Consider the following 24,572-nt stretch of genomic DNA (forward strand, 5'->3'; position numbering starts at 1 on the left):
CTGAGCCACCCAGGCGCCCCCCTAGACTCTTGTTTTATGGGAGGTTTTTGATCACTCCTTCAATCTCATTGCTACTTATTAGCTATTCAAGTTGTCAGTTTCCTCCTGCTTTAGTCTTGGAAGTTTATAGATTTCCAGGAACACATCCATTTCTTCTAGATTGCTTTACTTATTGGCATATAGCTGTTTATAATAATTTCTATTTTGTTTATTTATTTTTTTACAGAATCAAGATCTTTATTTTTCAGATTTAAAAACAAACTTTTATGAGTATACCATGAGATTAATAAATCCTGACACTAATTCAAACTAATCAGATTTTTTTATAAAATAGAGAATAATTTAAGAACCAGAATAAGTAATTAACAATGAGAGATATTCTTTTTCAAATGACAAAAACATATTTTCTGTTATTTGTGGAAGCCCTTCTATCATCAAGACACCAAGCAAACAAAATAGGAAAACAAACTTTTTAAAAATTAAAATGAAGTATAAAAATTGGAGAGGGCTGTAGAAAATTTTACCCAGATTATTTGAAAATTCTGTCTTCCTAATGATTAAAATATTCATTTCCCAGGTATCATTTATATCTCATTGGGCATTATTGGAGCTCTGGTATGTGATTACTCTTCAATTAATTTTACTGATTCCAGATGAATCGCCTTTTTAAATTACAGATGGTCCTTGACTTATGATGGTATGATTTATGATTTTTTGACTTTACAATTTATTGAAGTGATACTCATTCAGAAGAAACTGTACTTTGAATATTTTTATTAACATATAAAGTATTATTAGCTTCAGGGGTATAGGTATGTGAATAATCAGTCTCACACAATTCACAGCACTTGCATAGCAAATACACTCCCCAGTGTCAATAATCCAGCCACCCTCTCCCTTCCCTCCACCCCTCAGCAACCCTTGGTTTGTTTCCTGAGATCAAGAGTCTCTTATGTTTTATTTCCCTCCCTAATCCCATTCCTACTTTGTTTTTTCCCCCCCTACCCCCCATGAGCCCCAACCCTGCCTCTCAGATTCCTTATATCAGAGAGATCATATGATAATTGTCTTTCTCTGACTGACTTATTTTGCTTAGCTTAATACCCCCTAGTTCCATCCACATTGTTGCAAATGGCAAGATTTCCATCATTTTGATGGATTCATAGTATTCCATTGTATATATATACCACTTCTTCTTTATCCATTCATCTGTTGATGGACATCTAGGTTCTTTCCATAGTTTGGCTATTGTGGACATTGCTGTTATAAATATTCAGATGCACGTACCCCTTCAGATCACTACATTTGTATCGTTAGGGTAAATATCCAGTAGTGTGATTCCTGGGTCATAAGGTAGCTCTATTTTCAACTTTTTGAGGACCCTCCCTGCTGTTTTCCAGACTGGCTGCACCAGCTTGCATTCCCACCAACACTGTAGGAGGGTTCCCCTTTATCTGCATCCTCGCCAGCATCTGTTTCTGGACTTGTTAATTTTAGCCATTCTGACAGGTGTAAGGTGGTATCTCACTGTGGTTTTGATTTGTATTTCCCTGATGCTGAGGAATGTTGAACATTTTGTCACATGTCTGTTTGCCACTTTGATGTCTTCTTGGCCAAAATGTCTGTTCATTTCTTCTGCCCATTCCTTGATTAGATTATTTGTTTGTTCAGTGTTGATTTTGTTAGGTTCTTTATAGATTTTGGATACTAGCCCTTTATCTGATATGTCATTTCCAAATAACTTCTCTCATTCTGTCAGTTGTCTTTTGGTGTTGTTGACCGTTTCCTTTGTTGGGCAAAAGCTTTTGATCTTGATGAAGTCCCAGTAGTTCATTTTTGCCCTTGCTTCCCATGCCATTGGTGATGTTTCTAGGAAGAATTTGCTGCATATGAGGTCGAAGATATTGCTGCTGTGTTATCCTCAAGGATTTTTATGTGTTTTTGTCTCATATTGAGGTCTTTCATCCATTTTGAGTCTACTTTTTTGTGTGTGGTGTAAGGAAATTGTCCAGTTTCATTTTCTGCATGTGACTGTCCAATTTTCCCAACTCCATTTGTTGAAGAGACTGTCATTTTTCCATTGGACATTTTTTCCTGCTTTGTCAAAGATTAGTTGACCATAGAGTTGAGTGTCCATTTCTGGGCTCTCTATTCTGTTCCACTGATCTATGTGTCTGTTTTTGTGCCAGTACCACACTGTCTTGATGATTACAGCTTTGAAATAGAGCTTGAAGTCTGAAATTGTGATGATGCCAACTTTGCTTTTCCTTTTCAACATTCCTGTGGCTATTTGGAGTCTTTTCTAGTTCCATATAAATTTTAGGATTATTTGTTCCATTTCTTTGAAAAAAAAAATGATGGTATTTTCTTTTTTTTTAAGATTTTATTTATTCATTTGACAGACAGAGGTCACAAGGAGGCAGAGAGGCAGGCAGAGAGAGAGGAGGAAGCAGGCTCTCTGCCGAGCAGAGAGCCCTATGCGGGGCTTGATCCCAGGACCTTGAGATCATGACCTGAGCCGAAGGCAGAGGCTTAAGCCACTGCACCACCCAGGTGCCCCAATGATGGTATTTTCATAGGGATTGTGTTAAATGTGCAGATTGCTCTAGGTAGCATAGACATTTTCACAATACTTGTTCTTCCAGTTCATGGGCGTGGAACATTTTTCCATTTGTTTGTGTCTTCCTTCATTTCTTTCATGAGTACCTTATAGTTTTCTGAGTACAGATTCTTTGCCTCTTTAGTTAGGTTTATTCCTAGGTATCTTGTGGTTTTGGGTGCAATCATAAATGGGATGGACTCCTTAATTTCTCTTTCTTCTGTCTTGCTGTTGATGTGTAGAAATGCAACTGGTTTTTGTGTATTGATTTTATATCCTGACACTTTATTGATTTCCTGTATGAGTTACAGTGGTTTTGGAGTGGTTTTCCACATAAAGTATCCTATAACCTGCAAAGAGTGATAGTTTGACTTCTTCTTTGCTGATTTGGATGCCTTTAATTTCTTTTTGTTGTCTGATTGCTGAGGCTAGGACTTCTAGTACTATATTTAATAACCATGTGGTAGTGGACAGCCCTGCCATGTTCCTGACCTTAGGGGAAAAGCTCTCAGTTTTTCCCCATTGAGAATGATATTTACTGTGGGTTTTTCCATTGTTTCCATTTTTCCATGTGTTTCATTGTTGGAATTTCCATTCTGGACAGCCCTGCCATGTTCCTGACCTTAGGGGAAAAGCTCTCAGTTTTTCCCCATTGAGAATGATATTCACTGTGGGTTTTTATTGATGACTTTGATGATATTGAGGTATGTACCCTCTATCCCTACACATTGAAGAGTTTTGATCAAGAAAGGATGCTGTACTTTGTCAAATGCTTTTTCAGCATCTGCTGAGAGTATCATATGGTTCTTGTTCTTTCTTTTATTAATGTATTGTATCACACTGATTGATTTGCAGATGTTGAACCAAAATTAGAGCCCGGGAATAAATCCCACTTTGTCATGGTGAATAATCCTTTTAAGGTATTGTTGGGATCCTATTGGCTAGTATTTTGGTGATAATTTTTGCATCCGTGGTCATCAAGGATATTGGTCTGTAATTCTCCTTTTTGATAAGTTCTTTGTCTGGTTTTGGTATCAAGATAATGCTGGCCGCATAAAATGAATTTGGAAGTTTTCCTTACATTTTTATTTTTTTGGAACGGTTTCAGGAGAATAGGTATTAATTGTTTAAATGTTTGGTAGAATTCCCCTGGGAATCCGTCTGGCCCTAGATTCTTGTTTTTTGGGAGATTTTTGATAAGTGCTTCAATTTCCTTACTGGTTATGGATCTGTTCAGTTTTTTATTTCTTCCTAGTTCAGCTTTGGTAGTTTATATTTTCTAGGAATGCATCCATTTCTTCCAGATTGTCAAATTTGCTGGTGTATAATTGCTCATAATATCTTATAATTGTTTGTAATTCTTTGCTGTTGGTCATGATCTCTCCTCTTTCTTTCATGATTTAATTTATTTGGGTCCTTTCTCTTTTTGATAAGTCTGGTCAGGGGTTTATCAGTCTTATTAATTCTTTCAAAGAACCAGCTCCTAGTTTTGTTGATCTGTTCTACTATTCTTTTGGTCTCTATTTCATTGATTTCTGCTCAGATCTTTATTATTCCTCTTCTCATGTTGGGTTTAGGTTTTCTTTTCTGTTTTCTCCAGCTCCTATAGGTTTAGGGTTAGGTTGTATACTTGAGATCATTCTTGTTTCTTGAGATAGGCTTGTATTGCTATATACTTTCCTCTCAGGACTGCCTTTGCTGTGTCCCACAGATTTTGAACAGTTGTGTTTTTGTTTTCATTTGTTTCCATGATTTTTTAAAATTCTTGTTTAATTTCATGGTTGACCCATTCATTCTCTAGTAGGATACTCTTTAGTCTCCATGTATTTGAGTTCTTTCCAACGTTCCTCTTGTGATTGAGTTCTAGCTTCAGAGCATTGTGGTCTGAAAATATGCAGGGAAGGATCCCCATCCTTTGGTACCATTTGAGACCTGATTTGTGACCCAGGATAAGATCTCTTCTGGAGAATGTTCCATGTGCATTAGAGAAGAATGTGTATTTTGTTGCTTTGGGATGGAATGTTCTGAATATATCTGTGATGTCCATCTGTTCCAGTGTGTCATTTAAGGCCTTTATTTCCATGTTGATCTTTTGCTTAGATGATCTGTCCATTTCAGTGAGGGGTCCCCTAAAGTCCCCTACTATTATTGCATTATTGTTGAGGTATTTCTTTGATTTTGTTATTAATTGGTTTATATCATTGGCTGCTTCTATGTTAGGCACATAGATATTTAAAATTGTTAGTTCTTATTGGACATACCCTTTAAGTGTGATATAGTGTCCTTCCTCATCTCTTATTATAGTTTTTGGCTTAAAATCTAATTTGTGTTATATAAGGATTACCACCCCAGTTTTCTTTTGATGTCCATTAGCATGGTAATATTTTTTTCCACTCTCGCCCTTTAAAATCCTCAGTTGTCTTTGAGTCTAAAATGACTTTCTTGCACACAGCATATCAATGGGTCTTGTTTTTGTTTTTGTTTTTTAATCCATTCTGATACTTTGTGTCTTTTGATTGGGGCATTTAGCCCATCTACATTCAGAGTAACTACTGAAAGATATGACTTTTGTGTCATTGTATTGCCTGTCACGTGACTTACAATATATTGTCTCTGTTCCTTTCTGTTTGGTTACTTTTAGGTCTCTCTTTGCTTAGAGGACCCCTTTCCATATTTCCTGTAGGGCTGGTTTGGTGTTTACAAATTCTTTTAGTTTTTGTTCTTCCTGGAAGATTTTTATCTCTCCCTCTCTTTTCATTGATAGCCTAGCTGGATATAGTATTCTTGGCTGCATTTTTTTTCATTTAGTACTCTGAATATATCATGCCAGTTCTTTCTGTCCTGCCAGGTCTCTGTGGATAAGTCTGCTGCCAGTCTAATATTTTTACCATTGCATGTTACAGACTTCTTGTCCTGAGCTGCTTTCAGGATTTTCTTTTTGTTCCTAAGATATGATGTTTTACTGTTAGATGATGGAGTGTGAACCTATTTTCATTAATGTTGAGGGGATTTTCTGTGTCTCCTGGATTTTGATGCTTGTTCCCATCCCCAAATTAGGAAAATTCTCTGCTATAATTTGCTCTGATATACCTTCTGCCCCTCTCCCTTTTTCCCCCATCCCAATTATTTTAATATTGTTTTATCTTATGGTATCAATTATCTCTTGAATTCTCTCCTCGTGGTCCAGTATTTATCTCTCTTTTTCTCAGTTTCTTCTTCTCCATTATTTGGTCTTCTATATCACTAATTCTCTCTTCTGCTTCATTTATCCTAGCAGTAAGAGCCTCCATTTTTTATTGCACCTCAAATAGCTTTTCTGATTTCAACCTTGTTAAGTTTTAGCTCTTTTATTTCCCCAGAAAGGGATTCTCTATTAACTCTAGTATATTCTATGCTTTTTTCAAGCCCAGCTAGCATCTTTACAATCATCATTACTAATGTCCATATTCGTTAGGTCCCTGGCTGTCGGTACTGCCGCTTGTTCTCTTTTTTTCTTTGAGGTGAGTTTTTCTGCCTTGTCATTTTATCCAGATGAGAATAGATGAGTGAGAGAACAAAATACTTGAAGGGTAGCAACAATTCCAGAAAAATATACACTAACCACATCAGAAGAGACCCAAACCCCAGGGGAGAAGAAAGGAGGGAAGAAGATAGATAGATAGATAGATAGATAGATAGATAGATAGATATACATACACTGGTGAATAGAATAGAACTGAACACTTGGCTTGGAATGTATTTTGGTCTGTTAGAAGAAATTCCTCCCAACATTTTAAAGAAAGAAAAACATATATATACAAAAATAGGAGTAAACATGATGAAGGGATGGAATATTATTGTAAAGATGTAAATTTTGAAAGATTCCAAAAAAGGAATTGATAAGAAGTGGTTAAAGAGAAAAAAAGAGGAAACAATGTAATTGGGCTGGAGACTAGAACAAAGTCATGCACTAGATTTAGGGTATGTTTTGATCTGTTACAATAAACTGTATCACAAAATTTTAAAGAAAGCAATACATGTATGTATACAAAAAATAAGATTAATTACAATGAAGGGATAGAATCTGACTAATACAATGAGAATTTTAAAAGATTTTTTAAAAGGTATTGATAAAATAAAATAGTTAAAAATGTTAAAATAGGAAAGAGGAAAAAATTTTAAAAATAGAATAAGAAAAAATTAAAATTAAAAAAATTTAACTTTGTAAGACAAAAGAATCATGGGAAAGAAGCCATGAATTCTATGTGCTTTATTCCCCTAGCTCTGAAGTTTTGCAGTTCTCATTGATCAGCGAACTTGATCTTGGCTGGATGTTCTTGTTGCTCTTCTAGGGAAGGAGCCTGTTGTAGTGATTCAGAAATGTCTTTGCCTGAGGTAGAATTGCACTGTCCTTCCAGGGGCCAGGCTAAGTAATCTGCCAGTTTGCTCTTGTAACGTTTTTTTCCCCTGAACGCTTTCCATACCTTTGGAAGACAAGAATGAAAATGACAGCCTACCAATCTCTGGCCCCTTAGGTGCTGAGAGCTCGGGGCCCCACTCCTTGCTGTGCCCTCAGAGAAAAGCAGTCGATCCCTCCCATATCCCTGGTCTTCAGCTGCACTCAGTGCTCCCCAGCCTGTGACCCAGCATTTCTATCTCTGGCACATGGCCCTGTTTGGAGTCTCCAAACCCAGCATATTCCTGCAGCATACTCCTACATCACTCCTCCCAGAGGAGGAAGGAGGGGTATCCCCATATCTGCCACTTGTGGGGTACCTGCTCAAAGAACAGTGGTCTGACTGTGCCTCGGATCATGGTTTAAGGTAATCCTGAGCTGAGAGCACTCCTTGGCTCTGTCTCTGCAGCTGGCTTCCCTGCTCTGACACCTGGGAGCTCTGCCACACTCAGACACCCCTGGTCTTTTTGTGACCCCATGGGTCCTGAGACCACACTGGCCCAATGAGGGCTCCACCCTTCCACTTTGCCTATGGAATGATGTCCCTCAGTGGAGCAGAGTTCTAAAAGTTCCAATTTTGTGGTCTACCACTTGCTGGTGTCTGGCCCCTCCCCCCGCATTCTCTCTTCCCATATGTCACCTCAGATTCACTTCTCTGCACATACTAACTTCCAGAAAGTGGTCACTTTTCTGTTTGTAGAATTGCTGCTCTTCTTCTCTTCAATCTCCTGTTGAGTTTGTAGTTGTTCAGAATAGTTTGATGACTATCTAGCTGAACTCCTGGGACCTGATGATCTTTAGGTCTCCTACTCCTCCACCCTCTTGCTCCTCCCTCTCCCAATAATAATTTCTGGTGGATGTTTCTATTTCATTGGTGTTAGTCATGATCTCTCCCCTCGCATTCATAATTTTATTAGTTTGAGTCCTTTCTCTATTCTTTTGGGTAAGTCTGGCCAGTGGTTTATCAATCTTATTAATTATTTCAAAGAACCAGTTTCTAGTTTTATTGATGTGTTCTACTATATTTCTGGTTTCTAATTCATTGATCTCTGCTCTAATCTTAATTATTTTTCTTCTTGTGCATGGGTTAGGCTTAATTTGTTGTTGATGCTCCAGTTCTTTAAGGTGTAAAGATCGTGTTTGTATTTGGGGTTTTTCTATTTTGTTGAGTGAGACTTGGATGGCTTTGTATTTCCCCCTTAGGACTGCCTTTGCCATATCCCATAGGCTTTGGACTGATGTGTTTTCATTCTCATTGGTTTCCATGAATTGATTAAGTTCTTCTTTGATTTCCTGGTTGATCCAAACATTCTTGAGCAGGATTGTCTTTACTTCCAAGTGTTTGAATTTCTTCCAAACTTTCTCTCATGATTGAGTTCCAGTTTCAAAGCATTGTGGTCTGAGAATATGCATGGAATAATCTCAGTCTTTTGGTATCAGTTGAGACCTGATTTGTGACCCAGTATGTGGTCTATTCTGGAGAAAGTTCCATGTGTGTTTGAGAAGAATGAGTGTTTGGTTGTTTTAGGGTGGAATGTTCTGTGTATATCTATGAGGTCCATCTGGTCCAGTGTGTCATTCAAAGCTCTTGTTTCTTTGTTGATTTCTGCTCAGATGATCTGTCTATTGCTGAGAGCAGAGTGTTAAGGTCCCCCAAAATTAAAGTATTATTATCAGTATGTCTCTTTATTTTGATTAACAGTTGGCTTATGTAGTTGGCTGCTCCCATGTTGGGGGCATAGATATTTACAATTTTTAGATCTTCTTGTTGGATAGATCCATTAAGAATGGTATAGTGTCCTTCTGTATCTCTGACTACAAATATATTGACCTACGAAGTAAAACTGAATAATGTATATGTTGCTATGACATCTAGAAAATATTTTAAGAAGTATTTGCAAAAGAAAAAAAGAAATCCCACTGATTAAAAGTTCTGTTTCCTGGGGCGCCTGGGTGGCTCAGTGGGTTAAAGCCTCTGCCTTCAGCTCAGGTCATGATCTCAGGGTCCTGGGATCAAGCCCCACATGGGGCTCTCTGCTCAGCGGGGAGCCTGCTTCCCTTCCTCTCTGTCTCTCTCTCTCTGCCTGCCTCTCTGCCTACTTGTGATCTCTCTCTCTGTGTCAAATAAATAAATAAAATCTTAAAAAAAAAGTTCTGTTTCCTGATATTGTCCATATTTTTTTTCTATACAGCAGGGGGAAAATCATGTTTTCATATGTTTATATGCTATTAATCTAACTCTTAAAAATGTATTTGTGAATGGGTAAAATTACAACAATCTCTGGTAGTTCTCTGTCTTCTTTAAAGATTAATAGAGATTTTATTTTACTCTGTTATAACTTTCTCTGGAATTTCATCATAAAATGAAGAGGTAAGGTGTGGGATCAGCTCAACATCTGGATCCACAGTCACCTCTTCTCTACAACAGCCTAGGAGGAAGACTTAATAGCATAAGCACTATTATGCTCACTGTAGAAAAAACCTTCCTGGGTTATTCTTGGAGAGAAAACAAGTGATTTACAACTGACCCAAATGTGGCTCATATATTTATTTTCCCTTTTTCTTATCTTTCAAATCAAGTAGATCAACTACAGTTAGAAGAAAGTCTGTTTCATACACGATGGGAGAATGATATAATCAGGTGATTGCAGATAGCTATTGAACACGAGGAAATCTTTACAGCTTCATTTTAACTTTTTGCTGGACCTGAAAGACACATTTTCTTGCTGCATCCACTATCAAGAAATGCATGCTGTTTCAGAGAAACATAAAACAAAAAGGGATAAAAACTCATTTGGCAGGATGTAGATGAGAGTTATTTAAAGGAATTGAACAAAGAAGTGTAATCAGAACTATTTAGACCTTAACAAATAATTTTTTACTCATTTCACAAATATTTATTGAGAGTGTCTGCTCTATGCCTGTCACTGTACTAGGCACTTAACTTAAAAATCATTAGGCCTTGTAAGTATTTAACCACAAGAGTCAGTGAACACATTTGTCTAATGCCTTAGTCTCCCTGTGGCAGAAGAAACTGGTATTCAGAAGGGTGGAAAGAGCTTAAGAGATTAAAAAAGAAGTGCTTTATTTGTCAGAAAATTAAACATGGAATAGCCACATGACCAACATTTCCACCCCTAAGTATATTCCCAAAAGTATTGAAATAAGGTACTCAAACAAATACTTTTACATGAACGCTCATAGCAGCATTATTTTCAGTGTCCAGAATGTGGAAACAAACTCAAAGGTCTATCTGCTCATGTACAAATGAACTATATTGTTATATCTGTACACTGGGCTATTTGCCACAAAAGGGAATGAAGTACAGATGCATACTACAATGTGGGTAAACCTTGAACACATTATGCTAAGTGAAAGAAGACAGACAGACAGACACACACACACACACAAATCCACACTCTATGTGATTCCCTTTATATGAAATAGTCCTAATAACCAAATCTATGAAGACAGAAAGCAGACTGATGGTTGCTAGAGGCTATGGGAATGGGGAAATAGGGAATACTTGCTAATAGTTATGAGTTTATTTTGGGGATGATGAAAATGTCATAGCACTAGAAAGAGGTTGCAGAGCATTATGAATGTACTGAATGACACTTAATTGTACATGTTTAAATGGTTAATGGTTAAGTTTATGTTGTATGCAGTTTACTTGTTAAAAAAAATAGGCCTCCAAGAACCCAAACTGCATACAGCTAACTAACTCCCTTATTTTATATACTATGAGAATACATATTAACAGAGGAGGCAGCAAATATCAGTGGAAATAAATGATTACAGATTGAGATTTTTTTGAGGAAAATAAAGGGATAAGATGGGCAGGATTTCCTGAAGAAATTATTTGTAATTTATATGACCTCGAACCCACATCCTGGGCCTCAGTTATCTTTAGGGGCAGGTTTTTATTTTTGTCTGTCTCCTTCTTTCCTCCTCCCTTAAGAAGAGGTCACGAAGGAGACCATGTGGTCTAGCTGTGAAGTTCAAAAGTCCTCATGCCCAAGAATAACTCAGGCAGAGAAATACTGGACTAGAATTCCATATATCAATATCTTCTCAACTCTAATTTTTCAGGAATCTTAGGCAAGAAAAACAGAGATGGCAAAATTATATTAATGACTTGTCACCAAAAAAGACAAAGACAATTATTTTGAATATATAGCTAGCAGAAGACTGTAGATAAAGTTCAGTTTACCAGTTAAATTTTTGGAAAACAGAATTTCAAATGAGAAGGCAATAAACTGGCATTTATAGTCTTATTGTTTGCTCAGTGGTCTCCCTGTAATCTTTTTATAAGGGCTAATTTCAAGCACAGTTAAAGCATTAGGTCCTCCAGAGCTCTTCTCAAAAGAAAACCTAATCCAAACACATTTCACGTATAGTGCCAGTAGCTCTAAGCATGATATGTGTAAGAAAGATAAGATATGACAGAGGGGCCACATGTGTAGCTTCAGGCATCACCATTAACACGGAGAGAAAAAAATTAAAGACAGAAAAAAATGGAAGGCTTTAAGATTAGAAATAAACTAACAAAGATATTTAATGTTGAGCAAACTAAAATTTTTTTCTCCACAATCTAACCCTTACATTTTGATTCCTAACATTTTATTTTTAACACTAATGCTTAGACACTAGGACAAATTTGTGGCCAGAGAACCACCTTCCAGACAGTTGAGTTCTGCTCAGGTCTGCACAGAAGGAACCTTCAGATCTGCTGTCTTTCCATGCCCAAATTATTTGTGACACTTTAAAAATACTGCATGCTCTTGTTTTTACAAAACATCTCTGTGCAAAGGCATATGACCTTAAAAATGACCAATGAATGTTAGAGTAGACCATGTAATACAGAGAAGCAGAGAATGACTTAATTTTTTTTAAATGTTGATCAAATCCCTTGTTGATCAAGCTCAGCACTTCATAATGTGGGAAAAAAATTCCAACTTTTATGACAATGTTATTATTTTCCCCAGGGACCTGAGAATTAACAGACAGGTCAAGGGTTTAGTGATGCTTTTAAAGGATCTATTTAACAATCATGCTACTGGTAATTCTGTTCGAGTAGGAAAGAGATATTCAGCAATATGCAGTATCAGGCATAGCAGGTATGATTATAGAGTAATTGTAACTATATTACTTTTTGGTGTGCTCCTTACTTTGAGGGTGTGTAATTCCCCTTAGGGGGATCACAAGTTTATTAATGTGTCACAAGTTGCTTGCTTCCTGTTAGCTCTTCTCAGTAAATAGGACTATAGTGTTCATTGGATGCTGCTTTATTTTTAGCTTTTTAAATCACCTCCTGATGAACAGAAACAGTAAGCAAGTGTTAAAACATTGAAAGTAATTTGGAAATAGTGCTATCCTGGGGAGTCTGGAATCTCAGACATTACCAGATAGTTGTAGATCAGCAGTCACCTCACAGAGTTGTGAAATAAAAGTCAGGAAAATAAGAATACAAAAGTGTGCTCATATGGATCCACTTTCTGGAAATTAGGGGTCAGTTTCATTTATACAAAAGGAGAAGCAGACAGCTGAGGTGAGGAGTCTGTATTTTTCATAGAGTTTACTCAGTCTTCTCCAGCCCACTCAGATATCCCAGATGAAAAACAGAAGAATTTATCTGGATGCTTATGCCTGACTCTAAACACCAAAGAAATGAAGTCATCATCATGGTCATGTTGTCTAGCTCACCTGTCTTCTGAGCAAACCCTGCGGGGCTGGACTGGAAAATGGAAATCTTTAAAGATTTTATTTATTTATTTATTTATTTATTTGAGAGAGAGAGATCACAAGTAGACAGAGAGGCAGGCAGAGAGAGAGGGGGAAGCAGGCTCCCCGCTGAGTGGAGAACCCGATGTGGGGCTCGATCCCAGGACCCTGAGATCATGACCTTAGCCAAAGGCAGTGGATTAACCCACTGAGCCACCCAGGTGACCCTGGAAAATGGAAATCTTTAAAAAAAAAAGGGGGAGAGGAAATGTAGTACTGATTTTAAGATCTAACACTTCCTGAGTGCTCCTGGAAGACTGGCCCTGCCCTAAGCTCTTGCCGGATTTTAACATCCCACACCAACCTCTGAGTTCTTTGTTATGATTTTCTCCTTATAAACATGAGGAGATGGAAGCCTAAGGAGTCAAGTAAGTTTCACTGATTTTCAAAAGCAATGAGTGATCCAGCTGGAATCTGAACCTCTTACAGCTGGGTTTTGGAGATCTTGCTCTTAACCCTACCTGTATAAAACATGTCTGGCATTTGATAAAAGAAGGTATAGGAAAGCAAACAAACAACACCAATAAATTGAGGAGAAGGAAAACCTAAGACTCATGAGTTTAATAGACTAGTGTGGAGTGTTCATTTAGAATTCACTGACTGACTTCTTAGAAAAGTCTGTTCTTTAAGAATTCTAATGTGTACAAATACCAGGATTGTTCTAAAACATGCATATTTTCTTACTATACATTGGAATGTGTCCTATGATAGTTAATTGCTTTAACTTAGGTAATTATTTTTCCTGAAAATATTATCTTAAAATGAGCCCATGAAGAGCATGCTCTAGTCTGTGCTGGTGTAAAATTAATAAATAATGCATGAGCAATATTTCTGGCAAACCCAAAGTGGCTATTTTTTTCTACTTGGGTGTGAAGCTCAAGTTAAAATTTAGCACTTTCTTTTCTCTCAAAGCTGTTTCTTTTTTCTGTATTTCCATGCTGAGAGATTGGCTCTATGTTTCATATACTCATCTGAGAGAAGTTCTTCATCATCTTGGATACCTCTCTTTCCTTTGCTCCTATCTTAAATATAATTTGAACATGATTCCTCCTCTCTGTATCAATGGTCATTGCCTTTGGAGCTGCCATTTTTCTCCTGAATGAATGATGTTGCTTTCTTATTGTCTCACTGTGCTTAGTCCTCTGTTCTCTCCAAACCATTTTTCTCACTTTGAGCAGAAACATCTTTCCAAAATCCAAATGTTTTCACTTGCTAGTATAAAGTCCACATTCTGCTGTGGCTTACATGCTGCTCCTTCAAGCTTCTGCACAGACCTCCAGCCTCAGTTCCTGCTGTTCCTTTATAACTAATTCTGCCACACCAAATTATTTGCAATTCCTCCAACCACATCAAGTTGTTGCATGTCTTCAAGCATTTGTGTATACTGTTCCCTGAAATACCCTTTGTTAAAATTGCCATATTCTTACTAGTTCCTTAAGATAACCAGGAATCACAAATTTTGAGGTCTTGTTTCTTTCTTTGATGCTGCTGTGGTAGCACACAGAAGCTCTTTGTAGTGCTTATCACATTGAAATTCAGCTATTGTGCATCACTTCTGGATTGTGAGGAGCTGAGTGCAGGGAATATATTTTATCATTCAAACAAAATCTCTGAACACATTCTTCCAGGACCTTTTTACTGATTTACTTTAAATCAAAGTTTAAAGATGAAGGGTTTTACCTTTGAAATATTTTAATTTTTTATTTTATTATATGTTATTTTTAAAGGGGAAGAGAGAGAGAGAGAGGATGGGGAGGGGCAGAGGACAAGAAAGAGAGACTCTCAAGCAAGTTCCACACCCAGTGTGGAGCCCAACGATGGGCTCAATTTCACAACCCTTAGATCATGACCAGAGCTGAAATCAAGAGTCAGAATGCTTAACTGACTGAGACACCTGAACACCCCCAACCTATAAAGTATCTTAGATCTGCTTGTAGGCTATTATATGAAGGTAGAGACATCCACATTTAATAAGTCTACATAATAATAGTGTGGAAATTTTCTTTGCTATCCAATATAAAGCTGAGTAAATAACTATAAAGGAAAACTCTACTTTTCTCCACTATTCTCAGTACTTCTGACACCAGGCATGTGTCTTTTTTTCCCACACCAAGCAATTTTGCAACACCAGCCAGATACGCTACAGTTCACATCTATTCTGATACTATTTACTTGGAGATAATATCACACCCCACAAGTTAAGGACTCAATCCCACAAGACTGCCCCCTGCCTCATATTCAGACACCAATTGTAAGTCCAGATTGCCACCTATGCTTGTGAAAGACTAACTATAAATCAGAGGTTCTCACAATCCATTGCTTGGATTCAATCATTTGCTAGAACAGCTCACACAACTCAGGAAAACAGTTTACTTACTACTGTTGGATATTTCAAAGGACAGAAATAATTGGGTCAGATGGAAGAGATGTGTGTGGCAAAGGGTAGAGGAAGAGGCACAGAACTTCTGTGCCATCTCCAGGCATGCCATCCTCTGAGCACCTCCATGTGTTCATTAACCCAAACTCATCAAATCTTTTTGGTTCCATGGTTTTTACAGAACTTAACCTGAAATTACTGCTCCCTTGTTTGAAGATCAGTGGATACAGTTAAAACTTTCAACCTTCTGCACACTTGATCTTTCTGTTGACAAGCCCCATCCCAAGGCTTTCTAGGGAGGTCATCCCAAGGGTTAACATAAACTCTAGGGTGATTGAATGGAGCTCCCTTTGAATAACAAAAGACACTCCTATCACTCAGTGGTTTCTAAGGTTTTCAGGAAATCTGTGCCAGGATCCAAGACCAACTACATTTTTTATTATACCATAACCAACCTAACTATTTTCTGGTGATTCTCATCATGCCGAATAGTCATTTTAAAAAAAAAAGCAAGAATTTAAATCAAGGAGCTGCTTAAAAGTCAAACATCTTGACTGAATAAGGAGGAGGGCTTGGGGGCTGTGATCTCGATACACCAGTGTGGAGTGAGAAGAGCCACCATTACTGAGCACCAGTGACAGGCCAAACAGATTTTAATTCAGTATCCCATTTAATACTCAGACACATGTTGTCCCACTGCCCATCTAAGGTCCCAAGGGATTAAATGAGTTGCCCAAAGTTACAGAAATAGTAAGCAGTAAAATTCAATTCCAGGACTTTGATGGCCAAGTATACGAATGAGGCATTGGGCACTTACCAAGTATGACATTCTGAACAAAACCTTGAATTTGATGTTTTGTTCTTCTCTTTATTCTCACTGCCTACATCACCATGCCTGACCCATAGCAGTATTCACTGAATGTCCAGAGACATAAATAGCAAATAGAAATAGTACAGTTTATAAGAAAATTTGAAGTATTTTTTTATCCAAGACTGTTTTCTTCCCATATCCATCGATAAGCTCTTCATTTATCAAGACAGCCAATACTGTAAGAATTGAGCAGCCTCATTCTTCTCCTTGCATTATGCTTAATTGATCCATTACGGTTTTCTACTTCTCTGTTGAGTTTGCCAAGTTTAGCATAAACCCAAGGTTGACTTACTTCCTGACCTAAATCTTCCTTTATTTTTTCTACTTTTCTAGATGCAGAAATCCCTATTGAACATTTTTTCAAACCACACTTGTATATAATATGAAACTATTTTCTAGCAAATGAGTAATACACAAATGGCTTTGCAGAACTAAGCATTGTTTAGCTTTCTGACAAAAGAGGGCCCTGTGGACTAAGCCATGATACCTTAACATTAATTAATCAATGGAGTTTTTTTCTTTTCTCTCTCCCTCTCCTCCTTTCTCTCGCTGTCTCTCTCTGTGTCTGTCTCTTTTAGTGAAGTACATGTACTGCTTGGTGGCACTTACTTTTTGTTCACACCAGACCACCTCTTTTTTCTGCTTCATTACAGAAACTCCACTTACTGTATGAAAGTTTCCATCTCACTGACAGTGGGTGAAAATGACACTGGACTCTGCTACAATTCCAAAATGAAATACTTTGATAAAGCTGAACTTAGCAAAACCAAGGAAATTTCATGCCGTGACATCGAAGATTTTTTACTACCAACCAGAGAACCTGAAATCCTATGGTATAAGGTATGTATTGTGCATGATTTTCTTCCTTATAAATAGATTAATGTGTATCTTATTCTTGGACTAGTTGGATAAAAAAGTTTTATGGGTATGATGAAGTTAAGCTCTATCTTCCTAAAATACTACTGCAGGTTGTGCTGGTCATTATAAGATTTCAAAGCAATATCTTTGATAAATGCTAGTTGGTATTTGTATTGGTGATCCACTGCAATAAGCTGTTGTGTTTATGTTCATAGCTAGTTTATACTGTTCAAGTCCATTATAATCTGTGGTTGATAATTCAGGAACTATAATACATCAAGCATTCATTTCAGAGCTCTTCATATAAACAATCCTAATGTTTTCAAACAAGGAAAGGATTGATTTACTTCTATGAAAAAATGATACAATAGCTTTATTGAAATGTTCTGTTTAATCGAAGTATCTTTGTGTATATTCCAATCCTTTTCATATAAAAGTATATATATTTTTAAAAACCTGAGGGAAATTCATAACATTATAAAAATAGTGCTAGATAACTTTTTCTCAAAAAAACAAAAGAAACTTCAGACTTATGAAGAATAATCCAACCCTTGTCCTTCCTATCACATAATTGACTTTCTCTGAATTTTAAGATGAGAACATACCCTTCAGCTTATTTATACCATCAAAGAAATTTTTGTTATTGAGTGTAATCAAGAAATACAATATAGCTGTTATGAATATTTTTATGGAATATTATATCCATGATTTAAAGAGTACTAGTAGAAAATTTGCTTTGTTCAGCTCCCCGGAAATAGGGATGTAGGAGGCATGACCTCTTAGTAACTAGATCCACCGATACCACTATGTCATGAGTTCAAAACTTATGAGAAATTTAAAAAGAAATCTTTAACAATTTTTTAAAGATTTTATTTATTTATTTGACAGACAGAGATCACAAGTAGGCAGAGAAACAGGCAGAGAGAGAGGAGGAAGCAGGCTCCCCGCTGAGCAGAGAGCCCGATGCGGGGCTCGATCCCAGGACTCTGGGATCATGACCTGGGCTGAAGGCAGAGGTTTTAACAAACTGAGCCACCCAGGTGCCCCAAATCTTTAACAATTTTTAAAGGATTTGCCATAATTATCAATGCCTTCTCTGAGTAAGACTTAATTTTGATTCTTGATAACAAGCAATAGAGGATTCAAAATGTCAAAGGGACTACTGAAATATTTTTCTACTTTTCCATTGAATTTCTATCCTAGACACAGTCTAACAGCCCTCAAGTATTAGCCCTACTGATCTCTGTTTCTGCACAGAAGAGGTTTATTTTTCCTCCTTTTTTAAATTGTGTATGTCTCACCCCAATTCTCAGTGGTTTGACTGCTTTCCACAAGTAGATTCTTAGCAAACCCTGATGATTGCCTCAAAGACAAGAGGTATTAGGGGAGTTAAACTCAAAGTCTCTTAAGAACAGATGTTTTTCTAGTAGTCATGTATGTACATTTGTCTTCTTCTACACATACACACACACACACACACACACACACACACATACACACTCAATATTTAAAATGGCTGGCCTCACATTGCTCCTTTAGTCATGTTTCCACTATCAACCCAGTCACTGTGAACTTAAGCTATAAAGACTGTCACTAGTGGAGTGATGGGTCTAAATGCAGTATGTATGGAACTTGAAAGTCTTGCAACAGTCCAAATATTTTTCCATAGTTAAGATGATATATATTCTGTCTTCATTATATATATTTGTGTGTGTAAAACTTTTGCAATTATGACAGTTTATGCAACTAATATGAGGATATATAAGATGTATTTTTTGGTCTGAAATAACCAGATAACTCTCTTCCATGTATATGAAGGCATTGAACCACATAATCAAAATACTAGTCTGGAAAAATTTGATTTGGCAAAATATTTTTTTAGAAAGAATACCTCTGAACAGTGTCAGAGGGCTTAAAGCTATTTTATCCTCATGGCATTGATTTCAAATCTGGCTAAAGGAAATAGACTTCTGTTCTGGCAAAAAGAGAAAGCTTCTAAGCCAACATCATTAAAATCTAAAGCTTAATTTAGAGACCATAATTTGTTAGCCCCATCAACAATGAAAATAGATGTTTATGGTACTGTAAAAACCATAAAGACATGCTGGTCATTTCTTTCACAAATTGTAGAATGTGCATGCTATGGGAGAGAATTTTTTTCTAAATGTAATATTAAAAGATTTAAATACTGAAACAGAAGCATTTTCTGCTACAGAATTAATTTTTCTACTTTATACCTAAATAATTTATCTTATATTTTATGCTTTCGGTATCAAGTATCAAGATGGTTAATTTCACAGTCAACAAATTTGGAGTATTTGCTTCTAAAAATGATGTTAGGAAAAAAATAATGTTAGGAGTAATCTTAACAAGAGTCCTTTTTCGTATATCTTCTTTTTAAAAATTTTTATTTAATTTTATTTTTTCAGTGTTCCAAAATTCATTGTTTATGCACTACACCCAATGCTCCATGCAATACATGCCCTCCATAATACTCACTACCAGGCTCGCCAAACCCCCAACCCCTCTCCCCTCCAAAACCCTCCGTTGGGTTTTCAGAGTCCAGAGTCTCTCATGGTTTGTCCCCCCTCCAATTCCCCCCCCAATCACTTCTCCTCTCTATCTCCCAATGTCTTCTGTGTTATTCCTTATGCTCCACAAAGTGAAACCATATGATAATTGACTCTCTCTGCTTGACTTATTTCATTCAGCATAATCTTTTCCAGTCCCATCCATGTTGATACAAAAGTTGGATATTCATCCTTTCTGATAGAGGCACAATAGTCCATTGTATATATGGACCATATCTTCTTTATCCATTCATCCATTGAAGGACATATTGGTTCTTTCCACAGTTTGGTGACTGTGGCCATTGTTGCTGTGAACATTGGGGTAGAGATGGCCCTTCTTTTCACTACATCTGTGTCTTTGGGATAAATACCCAGCGGTGCAATTGCAGGGTCATAGGGTAGCTCTATTTTTAATTTCTTAAGGAATCTCCTTGACTTCATTAAGATTCTTTAAGAAGTTGGCTGCACCAACTTGCATTCCCACCAACAGTGTAAGAAATCAATGTATATCTGATTTAGACACACTAATCTTAGAAGTCAATAAATTGACTCTTGCTGGGACACCTGGGTGGCTCAGTTGGTTAAGCATTTGGCTCAGGTCATGATCTAATGGTCCTGAGATTAAGCCCAGTGTGGAGCCTCATGTAAAGCCTCCTTAGGATTTTCTCTCCCCTCTCCCCCTCTTCCTTTGCCCCTCCCCAGCACAAGCACCTGCACTCTCTCTCTTATAAAAAAATGACTCTTACTAAAAAAACCTCTTTTCACACTGAGGTACCTGATTTCCATGAGATGTGGAGAAGTATGAAAATTTTTAGAATTAATCTCAAACTCTTTAGCCCTTTAAAATATAAATTTAGAAGCTTTGGGGTTATTTATTTAAAATACTCTTCTCTGTTTCTCAGTTATTGTATTTACTACAGAAATTCTGTGTTTTTCATGCAGGAATGTAGGACAAAAACATGGAGGCCAAGTATTGTATTCAAAAGAGATACGTTGCTTATAAGAGAAGTCAGAGAAGATGATATCGGAAATTACACCTGTGAATTAAAATATGGAGGCTTTGTTGTGAGACGAACTACTGAATTAACTGTTACAGGTAATCATAGTCTTCAGTATTTCATTTGCAAGTATCAAAACTACCATTTTAAGTTTACTTATTGTGCTGTACATTGATTATTTCAAATCTATGCAATGAAAAAATTACTTAACCAAATAGCTGAGTGGATTCCTATAAAGTTAAATTTATTCCTCCTTGCTTTAAAATTATTTTGTGCTGAAATGCATTTGAAAGGTTAAAGAAAATATGCTTAGGGAATTATAGAAATGTTAGCTTTTGAAAGTACTTGAAATAATGAGTTTACATTTTTAGAAAATTATGCTTATATTTTGTAATGTTGTCATTTGGTGGAACATTTTTATTCTACATTGAAATAGAATGTATGATATCTACCTCTGTCTTCCTGTTTTGCTCCAAATAAGAAAAATTACTATTTTATTGATTTTTCTTTCTATAAATCTGATTTATGGGTTCTCATGAACTTGAAAATAACATAATTGCAGGGGCAATAATTGAATAATTTCATGAGATGCAGTGAATGGTGTTATTCCTGTCTCTGGTTGCTAAGGTAGAAGGGCATGAGAAGAAGATTCAGAACTCTGTCTATAATCATGAATCTACAGTTCACTAGTCACGTGACCTTGCTGGACTTAGCACAACCTTCACAATATCAGTTTCTTCAGGTATAAAATGTTGATGGTAATATTTGTCTTGTATAGTTCATAGGAGTTTTGCAAGGATCTAATGAGGTAACATAAGCTGAATGGAATCAATTTGTGTAATACCCAATTATATCCCAATGTTCATTACGGTCATTTTATGTCTTGTAACATATTGTTTTCATCCCCATTTTTTGCTTTATAGTTTGAATTTCTAAAAGTGGTTCCAAGAGGAAAAAAGGTGGGATAAATAAGAGCAATATTAGAGAGTTAGAGACATTTTTCTCTTCTTACTGAGATTCTTCTAAGTGACTTTTTGCACAATAATATTTATGAAATATATACAAATAAGTTGACAAAGGATACTGTATACTTCAAAGAGATTTTCATTTGTTCATTGATTCACTTTATGTAATTTTCCTGTATATGAAACGTGTTTCGTGGTAGTCACCTTCATCTTATAATAATTGTCTTTCTTTCAAACTTTGAAATTATGATATATTTAGATTTAAAAACTACAATTTCAAGAAATCCATTTGATGAATAGTAATTATTCTGATCTAAAGAAAATTCAGCTAAAATTTGGTACTCTTGGGGCACCTGGGTGGCTCAGTGGTTTAAGCTGCTGCCTTCAGCTCAGGTCATGATCTCAGGGTCCTGGGATCGAGTCCCACATCGGTCTCTCTGCTCAGCAGGGAGCCTGCTTCCCTCACACTCTCTCTGTCTGCCTCTCTGCCTACTTATGATCTCTCTCTGTCAAATAAATAAATAAAATCTTTAAAAAAAATTGGTACTCTTTGGTAATGACTGATAAATATTAGGCCCAGTAAATAATTGCCACTTACAATATATGATATATTTAAATAGTAAACATGCATTCAGCCTCACATTATGTACATATAGTATACTTTTGTGTGATTTATAAGTAGTTTGGTTTTCAGTTTTGCTCTGTTTAATAGGTTTCTGTATAGAAAATTACATTTAAAGCTTTATCACACTACCTCCCTGTCTTTTTCATGGAACAATGAAAAATATAGCTGTTTATACTTGAGTTCTCATTACAATAAATACTTATGTTTTTATTATTAATTTTTTGCTTTCAATCTATACTGAAGTACATTTTTCCAAGAGTAGGTATAGAGACGAAAGAATTTAAAAATACACTGAAAAAATCTATTGCATAAAGAATATAGAACATACTTCTAGTCTTTATTCTTTGGGATATAAAGCTAATCCTTGATAAGCACATCTCTTCCTTTTCTAGAAATATTAGGATACTAAATTGCTATCTAGGAGCACCTGCGTGGCTCAGCCATTAAGCTTCTGCCTTCATCTTGGGTCATGATCTCAGGGTTCTGGGATTGAGTCCAGAGTTCCGTAACGGGCTCCCTGCTCAGCGGGAAGCCTGCTTCTCCATCTCCCACTCTTGTGTGTCTCTCTTGCTGTCTCTTTCACGCTCTCAAATAAATAAATAAAATCTTTAAAAAAATAAACCACTATCTATTAAGAGGTGATGAAAAAACTTACAGACTAGAAACTGGGTCCCCAATGATGAAATGACTTAAATGAGGCTATTTTGTATAACCAATAATAGAATTTTTTTCTTCTAAATGCTACCCAGGGCTACTATATTTTCCTAACTTAATTTCTTCAAAATATCTCCTTTTCTTTACTTGAAAAGAGGGGAAAGCTATTCTGTATTATCTAAGAGGAAGTAGGTGAAAGTTTTAATGAAAATTTTCATTCAAATGATTATCCTGAATACCTCTAATTCAAGCAGCCTTACTGGTGACTTTGATTTGGGCATCTAAGTTATGAAGCCAAGTTTCATACATATATGAAATTTTGGGTGAATGGGAGAACTCCTTGGCCAATAATTAAAAATGATATGTATTAGAATACATTTTAAGTATTAACAAGCCTATTTGAAAGATCTCTTTTTTCATCATCTTGCTCTAGTGTGATTCTAAATGTGGCCCATAGCCAATTTAAACAAGTCTTAGAATCCAAATTGTATCTTACTAAAGCTGCAAAGGTGGGAAGTTCTCTGGATGATAATTAACTAATGTTTTTTATCTTTATTTTCTGCATACCATGACCATATTGTATTTAATGTAAATATTATGCAAGATATGGTATCATTTCATTTTAGTGGATGTGCATTAGCTGATGATAAATTTTTTTTTTATTTTTTTATTTGTTTATTTGTTTATTTACAGCATAACGGTGTTCATTGTTTTGGCATCACACCCAGTGCTCCATGCAGTACGTGTCATACCTATTACCCACCACCTGTTTCCTCAACCTCCCACCCCCCCGCCCCTTCAAAACCCTCTGGTTGTTTTTCAGAGTCCATAGTCTCTCATGGTTCATCTCCCCTTCCAGTTTCCCTCAACTCCCTTGTCCTCTCCATCTCCCCATGTCCTCCATGTTATTTGTTATGCTCCACAAATAAGTGAGACCATATGATACTTGACTCTCTCTGCTTGACTTATTTCGCTCAGCATAATCTCTTCCAGTCCCGTCCATGTTGCTACAAAAGTTGGGTATTCATCCTTTCTGATGGAGGCATAATACTCCATTGTGTATATGGACCACATCTTCCTTATCCATTCGTCCGTTGAAGGGCATCTTGGTTCTTTCCACAGTTTGGCGACCGTGGCCATCGCTGCAATAAATATTGGGGTACAGATGGCTCTTCTTTTCACTACATCTGTATCTTTGGGGTAAATACCCAGCAGGGCAATCGCAGGGTCATAGGGAAACTCTATTCTTAATTTCTTAAGGAATCTCCACACTGTTCTCCAAAGTGGCTGCACTAACTTGCATTCCCACCAACAGTGGAAGAGGGTTCCCCTTTCTCCACATCCTCTCCAACACACATTGTTTCCTGTCTTGCTAATTTTGGCCATTCTAACTGGTGTCAGGTGGTATCTCAATGTGGTTTTAATTTGAATCTCCCTGATGGCTAGTGATGATGAACATTTTTTCATGTGTCTGATAGCCATTTGTATGTCTTTGTTGGAGAAGTGTCTGTTCATATCTTCTGCCCATTTTTTGATATGATTATCTGTTTTGTGTGTGTTGAGTTTGAGAAGTTCTTTATAGATCCTGGATATCAACCTTTTGTCTGTACTGTCATTTGCAAATATCTTCTCCCATTCCATGGGTTGCCTTTTTGTTTTGTTGACTGTTTCCTTTGCTGTGCAGAAGCTTTTGATCTTGATGAAGTCCCAAAAGTTCACTTTTGCTTTTGTTTCCTTGGCCTTTCGAGACATATCTTGAAAGAAGTTGCTGTGGCTGATATCGAAGAGGTTACTACCTATGTTCTCCTCTAGGATTCTGATAGATTCCTGTCTCAC

At 36.6% G+C, this 24,572-nt stretch overlaps 1 protein-coding gene across 1 annotated transcript in view; it reads left to right on the forward strand.

The window, feature by feature from the left end:
- The window catches only part of IL1RAPL1 (interleukin 1 receptor accessory protein like 1), a 1,490,530-nt gene that overhangs the window by 848,890 nt on the left and 617,068 nt on the right, over window positions 1-24,572 (forward strand). The window contains exons 4-5 of the mRNA XM_045995419.1: window positions 16,720-16,906; window positions 20,437-20,590. Coding sequence (XP_045851375.1) covers window positions 16,720-16,906; window positions 20,437-20,590 — 341 coding nt within the window. The remainder of the gene's footprint in view (window positions 1-16,719; window positions 16,907-20,436; window positions 20,591-24,572) is intronic.

The sequence above is a fragment of the Meles meles genome, chromosome X (assembly GCF_922984935.1).
Source record: "Meles meles chromosome X, mMelMel3.1 paternal haplotype, whole genome shotgun sequence".
NCBI lineage: Eukaryota > Metazoa > Chordata > Mammalia > Carnivora > Mustelidae > Meles > Meles meles.